The sequence below is a fragment of the Urocampus carinirostris genome, chromosome 14 (assembly GCF_059441175.1).
Source record: "Urocampus carinirostris isolate Australia breed hairy pipefish chromosome 14, RoL_Ucar_1.0, whole genome shotgun sequence".
Taxonomy (NCBI): Eukaryota; Metazoa; Chordata; class Actinopteri; order Syngnathiformes; family Syngnathidae; genus Urocampus; species Urocampus carinirostris.
Genome location: NC_142362.1, coordinates 11,972,485 through 11,988,061, shown reverse-complemented (window position 1 = coordinate 11,988,061; position 15,577 = coordinate 11,972,485). Strand labels below are relative to the sequence as shown.

Here is a 15,577-nt window from a genome sequence, read left to right as displayed (position 1 = left end):
ATTGCCCAGGATAGGATTTCCCCAGAGCGATCGGGGGACTGAACGCAATTATGCATGGCGGTGAAGCTGACAAAAGGGAACGAGAGGATGCAGTTAAAAAAAAAAAAAAAAACACTACATCATTTTAAAAATGACAGCTGTTTTTCCCTAATCCGAAGATTGCTACTTTATTGCAATGTATTTCGGTAAATACCTCAAAATCGCAGTTCTCAACAGTGACTTTTCTCCAGCCGAGGCGAATGAAATCCAAGGGTAAAGCGGATTTTATTAACAAATAATCAATTACATTGATCTCCTTGGGAGAGTAAATATTTGACATCAATGGTGATGTTTGAGTTGCATAATAGAGTTTAAAGGCTGCTGGACATCCTTAGCATCGAGTTAACTTTCGATTACAGCCTTACATATTCATGCGGGGTGCATCGGGGATTACTTCAGCCTCTCCAAATTGAGTTAACGTGGGTGGATGATCATGTCTCCATTTGTAATGATGTCTTCTATTATGTGCTATACGTGTTGTAAAAGACTTTTAGTTCTGAATGATGATTTGAACTGAAGGGGAAATCTATTGAGACTGATACCGGTTTGTTATTTTGACTATTATTCAGTACTGTTGTTGACTGTTTTAACTACAGTGGTACCTCTAAGAATGTCTCTAGATAAGAAAGTTTCAGGTTACGAAGTACAGTGGAACCTCGGTTTTCGAACGCCTCTCAGTTCGAACGAATCGGAGTCCGACCAAAAATTTCGAGAAATTCTTGTTTCGCTGGTCGGTCAAAAAATCAGTTCGAACGCCGGTAATGCGTGAGTGTGTACGCAAGGGTGCGATGCTGAGCGGCCTACAGGTGTTTTAGCCCCTTATTATGCCTCCGAAGAAAGTCAGTGCAAGCAGCAAAGTTGCTACAGGTGAAAAAAGAAAAGTAGTGCGTACAACTATTGCATTTAAGAAAGAAATAATAGCCAAATATGAAGGAGGTGTGCGAGGGCCTTCTGCTGACCACCACAAAGGTAAAAATTCCTATTCATAATTCTTTTCTTTATCCTTTTTTTTATTTTTACACGTTCATGTTAGCGTAATCTTTTGTAAGGAAGATTACAATAACACGAACGTACGATTAGCCTGGGTTAGCTTTAAGTTTACGTTAAACATTCAGGGTGTTGGAACGGAGCCCAACATTCAGGGTGTTGGAACGAAACCCCCTTTCCAATGAACCGCTCACCACTTGTTGTGGAGACCCGGGTTCTAAATGACTTGTAAATGACCTGATTTTTTTATTTTTAGACGTTCATGTTAGCGTAATTTTTAGTACGGAAGATTACGATAACGCGAACGTACGATTAGCCTGGGTTAGCTTTATGTTTACGTTAAACATTCAAGGTAAACATTCAGGGTGTTGGAACGGATTAAAACGATTTACATTATTTTTAATGGGAAAAATGATTTCGGTGATCGGACAAGGTTCTGGAACGGATTATGGTCGAGAACCGAGGTTCCACTGTACTTGAATGGAAAAAAATATTGCCTTTAGTTACAAAGGCGTTTCAGGATACAAAAACCAAAACACAGTACGCGCTGCTTGCTTATAATGTGCCTGGCATACGCCCAGCATGCTCTTCATGTCACAGTCATAGTTCAGAGTTCAGAAACGAGGAGGAAGAAGGGTTCTGGCAAGTTGGCGAGGAGGAGGACACAGCCATCATTCAATCAGCCCAAGTTAAAGACATTTAGCAAAACTTCACGAGGTTTCGGAATTTGGGGAACGGAATCACCCGGAAAAAATGTGACAAGTCGGGCAATCGCTACGTCTGGCTCGCTCATTTCCGACGGATTGTCAAAAGTCGGCAAAAAACTGATGTCATTAGATCAGTTTTTCACAAGGTAAACATTATTTTTTAGCGTTTGCCTTATTCTTTCTTTTTTTACATGATAAGCCTCTCGTTTTACGTTAATGGTGTGGTACAGACGCTCCCCTACTTACGAACATTCGAGTTTCGAACAACAGTACATAGGAACATTTTTTTTCGGGAATTCGAAGAATATCCAGACATTGCTGTAAGTTGGATTTTGTATTGTGCACCTTTTTCCGAGTACAGGACATTACTCTAGTGCAGGGGTGGCGAACACGCGGCTCTAGAGCCGCATGCGGCTCTTGGCCAATCAGAATGCGGCTCTTTGCCTCATCACATTTTCTATATACCGAGGCTCTTTGCCTTGTTTTAGTTTAGTTTTTGTGTGTATTGAGGGTGGACACTTTCCTTGAAATCAACACAAGAACAATACTTCACCGAGCATCCACCGCGAAGAAGAAATCCGCTTCCTCTTCCTAGTTCGTGTGTAAACATTCTATACTGTATCTACAGCGTGCTGGGAACTCTGACATTTTTATTGTTTAATATCTTGTGCATCCATTAAATATGGTTGGTGTAAAGTGTAAAGAAGAAGCGAGCATTTTTTTTTTTAAATAAAGTGGAATAAGAAAGCTTGATTAGGTTGAGAAAATGGTTGGATCGTGAGGAGGAAGTCGCCTAACGCTTGAAGCCCATCTTCCAAAAGTAAGTTAAACTTCACTTTATTTATCTTAATAGAGCATATTATTTCAATATTTCTTTATTTTTCAGTGCAAAACAACACAAGTTTCTTAAACAAGCCTTAAACATACTTGTATAAACTTTAAAAATACATTCCATACAAATTATAGCACTTTACGAACTAATTCAACTTACAAACGATCGTCTGGAATCTCATTCGTAAGTAGGGTAATGTATGTAATTTAATTATAACATGTATTAATTTCATGTCCTGATCTTTTTTAATGATTTGTTAAAAAAATATGAACGGAACGGATAAGCGCATTTACATTCAAAATGCGTCTCTACTCATGAAGTTTTCAGGTCGTGAAGCTACTCCCAGAAAAAACTAAATTTGTAAGTAGAGGTACCGTTGTATTATGAATTGTTTACATCATTGTCATTATCGGAGAATCAAACTGTTTTTTTTCTGCCCAAACCTTTTAGGGCTTATCTGCTTTCGTAACCTAGGAGATCTAAACAAAAGAAAGAGCTAAAGGGCTTTTAGAACAGGTTTTAGTATCTGTTTTTGGGGCTCTTTTCCCTTTCTATCACAAGTTCAAAACCCATTTATGTCTTCCTTCCTCATTTTGACTGTCTTCTAAACTTTACACCAGTCAGCGATTGACTTCCATCTTTGATTCTAAAACCAGGTAAAACATCCTTTCTTGTCCTAGATATGCAAGTTAATGTATTCCTCGCGCATAAATCACACTAAACACTCCTTTTGTTTCTTGTGAACTTAAAATGAACTCTGGAGAACTTCAATCTGTGAGATCAGCGTCACATTAACGTTTGAGAGTCATCTCAGCTCTATGATAATTGCTGCCACGAGTTTTCAACAAAGTTTGCACGTTTTCTTTCCCAAACAAAAACATTTTCCCTGGAAATAAACCCCCTCAGACTGAACACCTTGAACATTGCTCAAGTTATTAATCTGATTAGGATTCGACAGTCATGGATGACTTACTTGAATAACAAGGTATCTCTGAGGGTCACGGGCCATCCTGGTGAACTCTGCCGCCAGCTCTCTGAACTTGGGTCGGCTGTCCGCATCAATCATCCAACCTGGAAAAATCACCAGATTTTACTGTGGTGTTTCATTGCACGTAAGTAATGTAGCATCACAAAAAACAGAAATCCCATTCAACTATTTTAATTATTTTAATTATACCCAGATTAACATTCATCAATGTTGCACAGCCGTGCTGATATTTAAACATAGTCTGCAGAGGTTATAATTCATGCGTTTATTTATGGTTTCCCCCTGTTACTGAACAGAGCCTCAGCTCGGAAAACGCCAGTGTACTTGTGACTCCAAGAGCCAAGAAGAAGTCTGCAGGCCCGATAGCATTCTCCATTCGGGCCCCGGTGCTGTGGAATGCTTTGCCTCAGGAGATAAGATCTGCAACCTCAGTGGATGTTTCTAGATCTAGACTTAAGACCCACTTCTATTTAATAGCTTATCCTTGATGCCCACCTCATACTTTTCCTGTCTTTTTCCGAATGCCTGGCTGGTGGTGATACGAGGGAGAAGGATGATTTAAAATAAGTCAGCGGACCAGCATCTAGACCTGAAGCATGTTAACGCCTGCACAGACTAGCTCTAGCTGGCAGAGATGGGTATGTTTTGGACTATTTTACAGGCTTGAGGCGTTGTTGCTGTCATGCACTTTCTTACCTATAGTTCATTACCTAGTTTTCTTTTATTGATATTTGATATGTTTTGTGTACTGTTACCAAATACTAAATCTATTGCACCCTGGTCATCCTAGAAGGGGGATTACCTTTTGTAAGGCCCTTTCTCAGGGTTCCTTATTTCCGTCGTGCTAAGGTTTAGAGTTTTTTCTTGCCCGCATGTTGGTTTAAGATCAGGGGATGGTGTCATTGTGATCCTGTATAGTCCTTTGAGACATCTTGTGATTAAGGGCTATACAAGTAAATGTTACTTGACTTGAAATGACTGTTAAAACAAGATCTTGTGCATTTGGAATAAAAACTGTCAATTTTGCTAAAGTGTGCAAATTTAAATTCTAAGGATTTGGCTCATAATACGAAAAATGGCTAACAACGCAACCGGAAGACAGAAGTTGCAATTACCAGTTGGCCCTGAAACCCCACCTCAGAAAAATGTACAACAATCTTGCTTCAAAATGCCAGAGTTACACTACTGCTAAGATTGTCCGATCCAAGACTTGTATTGGAATGGTCTCCAAAATATATTCTGACGATCAAAAAAACTTCTCAAGAAGCAGTTCATCCCCAGCCTCTGAATTTGCCAACATTCTCCTCAACTGAAATTCAACAAACACGCAAAGGACAAAAGATGAAAACCACCGTCCTTCACTATGCTGGCAACACAGCAGCAGACAGAAAGCCCACATGGAGTCATCAACACATCCCAGAACATCATTGTCTGCTCGCTGGCAAGTCATTGCCCCTAATATTATAAAGGACTGCTGACCTGTGTAAGGCGCTATGGGCTCCAAGTACAAGGGCTAACATGCTAAGAGACAGTTTCTGAAATAACGATCCTAAACAAGCGCAGTATTATGAAAACAATATCAATGTATTGATAAATGTATATTTATATTTTATTTATTTACTTTGATATTTCGTAAAATGTTGCTGCTAAATGTCATTGCACTATTTTCATTGCGCTATTGTTCTGACGTGCTTACAATAAAGACCAGTCTTAACCTATTTTTCTGTTTCTTCATCTCATGTTTATTCTGTTATGTTGCCTCTATTTGGTTGGAAACTATTTTATTGTGTCGTTATCAAATACACTAAGACAATTCTAATACTAATCCATATGACTTCTGTGTATGACTCCAGATTGGTGAATGTGACCTCATCAGGCTGTGCATGCTTGCCAGGCAACTGCTGCTTGAAGGTGTCGCCAAAAAAGCAAAGGTGAATGGCGAAACCTGAGGTGAGGCTGGCGTAAAACCAGAGCTTTACTGGCAGGACGGTAGCGGACAATCAATGAAGCCAACGTGTCAGTGGCGAGGTTACCGACAGTTCGAGCGAAACAAGTTGTACTTTTTTCAAACTTTTTTCCTCACTGATATTGGTGGAGGTCAGTACAATCCTACAGTTATGTTGAGCATAACCACAGAAATGATAAAGTGGAATTTCTCATTTTTACTCAAAGAGAGATTTAACTCATTCAATGCCATAATGTATAAATGCATTTTCAGAAGCATTGTACCTGAGTGCCAAAATGTAGAAATATGTTTTTCCTGTTTTATTTCAAAACAAAATTATTATATGTTCATCAGTAAGTAGCAAGTCTTTGGGAATGCTTTCAGTATGATAAATCACTATTATATGTCATGAGGGGCTTGATCAGATCTTTGTCCAAACATCAAGGACGCCACAATTCCTAGTCTGTCTTCCCATTTTGGGAAAATGAGTGCGACGAATAGGCGTAGTGAAGCAGTACGGTGGGAGTCACAATTTTTGGACAAGTAAAAATAGGCAATTAACTCCTCAACTTCGCTTATTCCTTTAAAATAAAGATGACAAAGTACTATCGTCATCGCCTGGTCAGAGAGGGAGGACGTTTCGTGCAGTAACACAGTCGCCCGAGGGAACGCAATCGCCATGGTGACAGAAAGTGTTGCCTCACCAGTGACATCTGGCACTGAAAACTTCTTGCCAAGTTTATGCATTCATCATGCATCATTACTTACTTCTTGCAATACAATGTTATTTTGCAAGCAAATAGCCCTTGTGTCTATTTAAAGTATTGTTTAGATATTAAAGGTATTACAAATATAAAACAAAAAACAACACTGGAATGCATCCTTTCACAAAAAAACGTTTTCTTCAGAAGTATTCTTGGAAACGAGTATATTCAAGTAACTGTTGTTTACCAAACAATGATAAAGCCAGACACATACAGCATTTCTTTTATGCCTAATCGTTATAAAACAAAATTTTCTGTGGGCCTTCAAAAATGAGTCAAAATGGCAAAAATTGGCTAACAACCGAGCTAGCTATTTAACCGCAAACGCCTTCAGAGAGTGGTTAAGAATGGATCACCAGCAGGACAAGGAACGCAACCTCCACGTGGTGTCCTGTGGACGGCCACATGGCCGACGAATGCGTCTCCCACCCGCTACACGAACGCTTCGGTACAACTACCCAAAGCTGAACGCACAGACCTCATCCGCTTTCGGAGCGGCCACCATCAGCTGCTTCGACGCTGGCAATTCCTCCTCCGCAAGTCGGCCACCGACATCTGTCGACTTTGTGGGGAGAGCGAGGAATCGGCCGAACACCTATGGGTCGATTGCCCCGCCTTCATCGCGGACCGTCAACAATGGGCAGTTGGATCCGAATTCGCGGAACTCGTAACACAACCGAAGCGTTCCATGTCGTTCCTAAAGATCATCTTTAGACGACTTGAAGCGATCTAACAACAACAACAACAACAATGGATCACCAGAACTCCACTGCCCTCTCTGCTGAGCATATACCTCTCCAGAGTCCACAGTCCATCATTAAGGACCCCACCCACCCACAACACGGACTGTTTACACTTCTGCCCACAGGGCGGAGGTATAGGAGTGTGAAATGCAGGAAAACCCGTAAAAAGAAGTCTCTTTAACCCTCTGCCATCAGACTCTTAAATGGCTACTAAATTGAACAATACTGTGTTTTATCATATTTTTATCCTTTTGCCTTAACTCATCATGAGTTTATCTTGTGTTTGTATCTTTTTGATATTCGTAATATTCTTTTATGAATACATGGATGGAGTTTCTTAGTTTATATTTCTTTTACGCTGGCAACTGTGTGGACGGCAAAGTGAGAATTTCATTGTGCAGGGAAACTTTGTTCTTCACCATGTATATGACAGTCGACACTTTGAATTTGAATTTGAAAGAAATATCTGGAGTTGAATGAGTTAAGTCAGAGGTGTCCAAACTTTTCAAAAAGCGGGCCATATTTGGTAAGTAGAAAAGGAGTAAGGGCTGACTACTCAGCCTGGTATTCTTAAAATGCTCTTTAATAAATTCACCCTCCATGAAAGGTTTGCTGTGCTTGCCAATCAGCGTCGCCACGTCATAGCTCGCTTTCGTGGCATTTTCACTTGACTCGAAGGGTCTCTTGAAAAAGCGTCGCTGTGCCGGTAAAATAGCTTCTGGTTGCTTCACCTTTTCACAGCGCTCATTTCCAGTTAGATTTTCTAAGTCAACATGTTTTGTGTGGCAGTACCACTCGATATTATATCCTATATACAGCCACAGTCTTCTATCAAATTAGCCAGACGCAGTTGATTTGGATTTCGTGAAAAACGACACTAATTTCCACTTCCTGGAAGTGGAAGCCCTCACAGTCAACTTTCTTTTTTATATCACAGTTACCCAGTCTAAGATAGGGTGGGCAAAAATTCTAACCTAAAGCCAATGGCAAGGTGGCCAAATAGCTACTGCCATCATCTGGTGAAATGGTGATTTTTTGGGGGAAAAATGTATTTTAAACTGTGGTGAACATAACTGGCGGGCCACATATTATTAATTTTATGACAGAGACCGCGGGCCAGTAAAAATCTGATTACGAGCCATAACTGGCCCCCTGGCTGGACTTTGGCCATACCTGAGTGAAGTGCTTCATGAAGCTTCATCTGTTAATCACTACTTTAAGGTGTCCAAGTGTTTAATTCAAACACAAAATGACTCACATTTGACTAAGACCATGTAGACGTCAATGGTGCAGATGGGCGGCTGTGGGAGACGCTCCCCTTTTTCCAGTAGGTCTGGAATGTCTCTGGTTGGAATCCCATCATACGGTTTACCTCCAAAGGTCATCAGTTCCCAAATTGTTACCCCTAAAATAAATCAGAATTATTTGACAAATATATGAACAGATATTCAGTGAGTAAGATGCAAAAAAGGAAAGAGTACCACCCCGGAAATAAAAATACATCTTTGAATATGCATGACAAAGTACTACACTCTAAAACTGTTGGGTTAAGAATAACACAAGATTGGGTAAAGAATGGAGCAACCCAATACATAATTCGACCCAACGTCTTGAGTTATTTTGGAGAAACAGTCCCCGCAAATGTTTTAGGTATTTAGTACAAGACAATTTTGCAAAAAATATTTTAAATGAGCAGTTTGTTTTTGTACAAAACAATTTGGGGCATTTTGCTTGGAACACCCCCAAAATTGAGTCGTTTTGTAGAACACAACCCAGGAAAATGGGTCGAATTGATCAAGGTATTGGGTTGGTTGCCATTTTTGATGTAAACTTGGGCTACTTTTAAGCGAAGTCTTTTGACTCTATACAATATAATCAACTAAATCTACAGAGCTTGAGGGGGTATTTTTAAAAGACATTTTTTGGTAATATTTTGCATTTAAATATTTCGCTAACTTACAGTTTTTTTTCCCTATTTTTTATTGCATTTGGGAAGAAACGTCAGAAAAAGTCTTAAATTTTTTAGAAAATACTATTTGGTGGGCAGGACAGCGGCGCAGAGGTTAGTGCGTGTGCGGCACAGTTCTGAGGTCATGAGATTGAACCTCCTGTGTGGAGTTTGCATGTTCTCCCTGTGCTTGCGTGGGTTTCCTCCGGGCACTCCGGTTTCCTCTCACATTCCATATATATATATATATATATATATATATATATATATATATATATATATATATATATACTGTATATATTTTCACATTTAATGTAAACGTTTGTATCTAACTTCCAGTTCTTTTAAGTATGAGACTCTAAACCAGTTTTGCAGATATTAGTGGGACATATTTGGGACAATTTTCATAAAGTTGCCACAATATGTTTCCAAGATGTCATGCATGTTTAATCCCTCAGAACCCGTTTTGTTGTCTTCTAAACTTAAGTCCCGTCATGCAATCTTACCGTAACTCCAAACATCACTCTGATGGGTAAACTTCCTGTAATGAATGCACTCCAGGGCCATCCACTTAATGGGCATCTGTCAGGGACAAGAGTGACGAATCAGTCCGTGCACAAATATTCCATCAGGGATTGACGCCTTCCAACAAACTTGACTGGCAACCGATGAGAAGGTTTGATCGTGTCAAGTTACGGAAGAGGCGAGAGCTGCTTGTCTGATACTTTGCCAATAGTGTTGTTGAAAAGTTTGCATAGAAAATCAAACACAGACATTCATTTTGATCCCTGTCATGGGTTATCGGTCTGTATACTGTATATACATAGACCACACATCATTGTACAATACACTTTACCCAACTCAGCCTTACAGCATATGCATGCTGATGAATCCATGACACAGTTTTTCTCTGTCTTTAGTATATTTTTCTGCTCCGACTTGAAATTTTCAAAAACTACTCGTTCGATTCTCACAACACTGTATCATGAGTGCAAATCCAAAATGTAGTTTCACTGTTTTTGTACATCTGTATTAATGGTTGGGTACAATTCTCCTCTGTTTAATCTCACCGCCCACAACATTTAGTTTTCCGCCGATTGCATACAGCTTTACATGCAAAATTGTTGGAACATGCTATCAGAATATGTTAACATGTGTGTGCGTTCATTTTCATAACAGACGCTCCCCTACTTACGACTATTCGACTTACGAAAAATAATAGATAGGAACATCTTTTTCAAGGATGTCGAAAAATATCCGGATATTGCTGTAGGTTAGATTTTGTATTGTCCACCTTTTTCCAAGTACAGGACATTACTGTAGTGCTTCTTCTCGCCTCTACCGGCATGTGGTGGCGCTGTCAGGGGTCACCCAGCATTCACCCTGAAGAAGAAATCCAACGCCTACTTCCTCGTTTGTGTGTAATGTAAACACACTGCACTGTACCTCTAGCACGCTAAGAACTCCGACATTTTTATTGTTTAATATCCCGTGATACATTCGATATGGTTTGTGTAAAGTATAAAGAAGAGGCGAGCTGTTTCTTTTGAAATGAAAGTTGGAATAAGAAAGCTTGATGCGGTTGAGAAAATGGTTGGATTGCCTTTTACATCCACTTTTTACCACAGAGAAGGAAGTCGCCCAACTCTTTCAAAAGTAAGTTAAACTTAACTTTATTCATCTTTAAAGTCAAGTCAAGTCATGTGTATTTTTTAGCCCCTAATCACAAGGAGTCTTAAAGGGCTTCACAGACCATAGAATGTCTACGCCTAATGTGTAGCTTTCAGCTTTCAGTACTGTTTTATCATTCAGCCTGCTTTGTAACATTCTAGAGCATATTATTTTATTAAACGTTTATTTTTCAGTTTCAAAACAATACAGGTTACTTATACAAGCCCTAAACATGCTTATATAAACCTTAAACATACAAAATATTAGCACTGAAGCAACTTACGAACAAATTCAACTTACGAACGATCGTAAGTAGGGCAGTGTCCGTACCCGATATTGGTTTCCTCTATTTGTCAAGGTTATTTATCTAAAACAAAATCTACTAAAATATTTTAATTTTGTTGTCTTTTATTAGCATATCTGGTATTGGAGTTATCCAAATGTGATCAAGTTACTTTAATATTAAGTTATTTGGATTATGTCGTTAATAAGAGGTAATTAGTAACTGTATCAGATTACATTTTGAAAGCAACCCTTCTAACCTTGTTGATTTGAAGAAAGAAAGATTCACCTCTTCAATTATCTTAAACAAAAATGACTAAAATATCTATATTTATAGTGTCTTTTATTAGCGTGAGTAGCTCAGAAGGTAGAGCGCTCATCTTGGGATCAAGAAGTCGCATGTTCGAGTCCCGGCTCATCCGTGTTATATGTCGAAGTGTCCTTGGGAAAGACACTGAATCCCTAATGCCCCCGATGAGCAGGTAGTTGCCTTGCATAGCTGACGTTGCTATTGGTTAGTTAGTGTGTGTGAAAGGGAAATTGTAAAGCACTTTGGAAGGTCTTGATTGACTTGAAAAGTGATATATAAAATGCAGAACATTCCTCTTCCTAGTTTCGGTGTAAACATTTTATCTTATACTATCTCCAGCGTGTTGAGAACTTTGACATTTTCATTGTTTAATAGCTCGTGCATCCATTCAATATGGTTGTTGTAAAGTGTAAAGAGGCGAAACATTTCATTTGAAATGAAAGTGGAATAAGAAAGCTTGATGCGGTTGAGAAAATGGTTGGATCACTTTTTTTCAGCCACTTTTTACCACAGAGGAGGAAGGCGCCCGACTCTTGAAGCCCATCTTCCATAAGTAAGTTAAACCTCACTTTATTTATCTTTATAGAGCATATCATTTTATGAAATGTTTATTTTTACAATACAGGTAGTTAATACAAGCCTTAAACATACTCATATAAACCTTAAACATACAAAATATAGCACTGAAGCAACTTACGAACAAACTCAACGTGCAAGTAAGGTCAGTGTTTATACTTATTTTCGAAATTACTTTTGAATTGGTAACTCACTAACAAATACAAAAATAACCATCAGATCAACCAATGACCAACTGCTTCTCTGAGTTAGGTCAAAGGTGGATTTAATGAACCATTAACTGGCACGTATATACAGTAAAGCTAGAGCATACCAAAACCGAATGGTCATGGAGTTCCTCCCACCATTTTCCCCGTTCCTCATTTCCATTGAAGATTTTTTTTCTCCACAGGGAATGACAAGTGTAAAATCGCCTCACACTCTTCTGGATGCTATGAATGCGGCATGCAGTGATATCACAGCAAATGCATGCGGAGGCTGGCTAAGGCATTGAAAACGATTATTTCCCTGCTTTAAAGAAAGAGAGGACATCCGTTGACATGTGGAGGAAAAATTGTGGCCCAACAGAGAGGAACGAGAAGATTTACAGACTGGGAGGTGAGTGAGGAATCCCAACAGCACTCTAAGTTTAGTTGTGCCAATTTTGTTGTATTCACATTCCTCATTTTTTATTGTTTGTTTCTGTAATGTATTTGGATTTCTGTGTTCCAGTGACATGGTCTGTTAATTGTAAAAACTGTAGGCGTAAACTGACTCTTGGTCAAGTCTTTTGCAGTCAATCTCCCACACTCAAATGTGTAATTTGCAATTGTCAACACAATTTAAGAAAAACATCTTCATCATTAATCAAAGCCATCCACTGGAATAACTAATACATTGAGACCATGGTTAACCAATATTACTGTGTGTACACAACGAAACAAGGACTTGTCATTCTGACTACACTGGCATGTTCGTTGACAGATACAATCGATTATAAATGATAGAATAAGAATTTTGCACAAGAGTAACTGTCTTTTGCAGGTAATTGTAAAGTAGGCTTAAACGTATGTACTCAAGGTGTGTATTTTTAATCAATTTGATGTTCCCTTTTGGCGTCTCTTGGTCTTCCTGTCTGTTTACGTTTCCAGGGGGGTGGTCTCTGGTCTTTGGTCTTTGTCTCAACATACCAATACTTTTCTTGTGATCTCATCTCCCCGGTTGCAACTGGCTAAAATACTTTTTGCCTGGTGCATTTTCTTCTATGGTTAGCCAATATTTCTTAGCTCTCCCACACTTCAGTGGTCGTTTTAGACCCAACAGTAATCCGTTGTGTTTTGCCACTTGTTCCGTGGGTTTTGCGAAATGACAAACTATGAGAATTTCAAGTCTGATCTGAGAAACGGACTGAAGCAATTGAGAAAAACTGTAACAACGTATGGACTATATATAAAAAAAAAAATGTTTCTACATGTACAGTTCCTGGGCTGAGCCCTTCATGTATCTTTGCTTGGTTCGCAAGTAAATCTCAAAAGCAAATTACATGATTTTCGGATTAGGTACATGGTGCCAAACGGTCATGCTTCACACCTTATTAACAACCTTCATTTTTTGTTTCGTTCCACAGATCTCAAATTACTAACAGGCAGAGGTATCACTTTTTATCAAGGTACTGAATATTTTTTTTTATTTGGTGCAATTTATTTTAAGGGTAAATACTCAAACTGATAATATGTAATGTATATTTAATGATTTTCAAGATACTTCGATATCATTTTGTAAACTAAATAGTTATGATGGCGATGTTAATTACATTTAAAATGTATTATTTTATTTTGAAATAATACGTACGTTCAATTTAAATTAAATGATATATTAAAACTATTTTTATGATTATTATTTTAAATTACAGTAACTGCTATATTTTCACTCATTTTGGTTTTTTTGTATCTTTGAACACTTTTCACATTATTTTGATCATTTTTAGTGACACTATTTAATATTTAATTTTTAAGGTATCGTTATTAATATTATATTTAATATTGCCATTGTGATTCAATTCACTGTTGTATATATTATATGTATTATGTTTTATTCACATTTATTCATAGTGTGAACTTATTTTTAATGTTTTCTTTTGTTATTTCTAAATCATGTGGTAATTAATTTCACATTATTTTAATTGTTTTTTATGTATACGTATTAATATTTGAAATAAATAACTTACATGTTTTATTATTATTGTTATTGAATTATTTCTATACAACTTAAACTAAGTTTTGTTTGTACAAATTTACATTTTAGAATTAGTTTAATGCACTCACCTATTTTCTATTTTTTGTATTTCTGTATAATTTTGTAATACATTTTACATGATTTTATTATGTTTTATGTGAATGAATTCATTTTTAAATCTATTGCTTTTTCAGTTCAACAATATTATTGTTATTAAATCAATTGTTATACAATATAATATTTAAGTGAACTGCAGTTTTACTCATGTAGCGAGAAAAATAGTGCAGTTTTTTTGTATTTTAATATATTAAATAATTAAATAAATTCATTCAATTTAATATTTTAGATAATTTTAATACTTTTTAACATATTTCCAATAATTTTTATTAGAATAAATTATGATTTTTAAATAGGTTTTGGAATTGTATTACTGTTATTAAGTACAGTATGATATGTTATTATAGTAAGATATGATGTAGTGTTCACTTATTTTTAAAAGGCTTACTCAGCAAAAACATATTTTGTTTTTATCGTAATTAATATAATGAAGTACTGATGAAAAGTGCATCGTTTAAAGGTATCCTCAGTACCAGCATGCAAATCATCTCATGAAAGTAAGCAAAATTGTATTGTTTGTTGACCTTGCAGTTATTAAAAGCATGACTTACCTTCCCTCCATCCGCATTGTATTCCTTCTCATTCACGTCAAGCAAGCGGGCCAAACCGAAATCGGTGATCTTGATGTGGTTGGGGGATTTCACCAGGACATTGCGGGCTGCCAGATCCCTGTGGACCAACCGGCGTTCTTCTAGATACATCATCCCCTGCGACACACATGTACACAACATTTAAGTTTCCAGTTGTTTCCGGGTCAAAAAGACCCACATATGTGTTGTAAAATAAAAATATATGATGAAGTAAGATTTACAAAAAAAAAAAAAAAAAAACTTACAAAGATGGTGATCGGGTCAAAATGACCCATGAGACAAATACATTTGAAATCAAGGCCAAGAGTTTTTTTGCTACACAACATAGAATAATACAATATTTTGGTTGTGTCTTAGATCAATAAATGGCAAGAGTGTTATTTTATGTTTTTGTCTTGTATTGCAGTTTTTTGTGCTGTCTTAAATCAGGGGTGCTAAACTCATATTTGTTCAGGGGCCACATAGTAGGGAAAAAAACTATCACAGGTACTAGAAAAAAGAATGAAAGAAAGAAAGAAAAAAAGAAAGAAAGAAAAAAAGAAAAAAAGAAAAAGAAAGCAAAAGAAAGCGAAAGAAAGCGAAAGAAAGAAAGAAAGAAAGAAAGAAAGAAAGAAGGTATGGAGAAAGAAAGAAAGAAGGGATGGAGAAAGAAACATATGGAGAGACAGCGAAAGAAAGAGAAAGAAAAAAACAGAAAGGGAAAGAGAAGAGAAAAAGAGAGAGGAAAAAAGAAATAACAAGAGAAGTGATAGAGAATAAGAAAGAGAAAGAAAGGGTTAAAAGATAGTGAGAAAATAAGGAAATGAGAAAGAAAGGGATAAAGGACAAAAAAAGAAAGTAATTGATAGAAAAACATGAGAGAGA

General features: G+C 37.4%; 1 protein-coding gene across 1 annotated transcript in view; it reads right to left on the bottom strand.

The window, feature by feature from the left end:
- The window catches only part of erbb4b (erb-b2 receptor tyrosine kinase 4b), a 434,153-nt gene that overhangs the window by 15,713 nt on the left and 402,863 nt on the right, over positions 1–15,577 (bottom strand). The window contains exons 21-24 of the mRNA XM_088353033.1: positions 14,675–14,830; positions 9,460–9,535; positions 8,264–8,410; positions 3,539–3,636 (exon numbers count right to left, since the gene is read on the bottom strand). Of these exons, the coding sequence (XP_088209159.1) occupies positions 3,539–3,636; positions 8,264–8,410; positions 9,460–9,535; positions 14,675–14,830 (477 nt within the window). The remainder of the gene's footprint in view (positions 1–3,538; positions 3,637–8,263; positions 8,411–9,459; positions 9,536–14,674; positions 14,831–15,577) is intronic.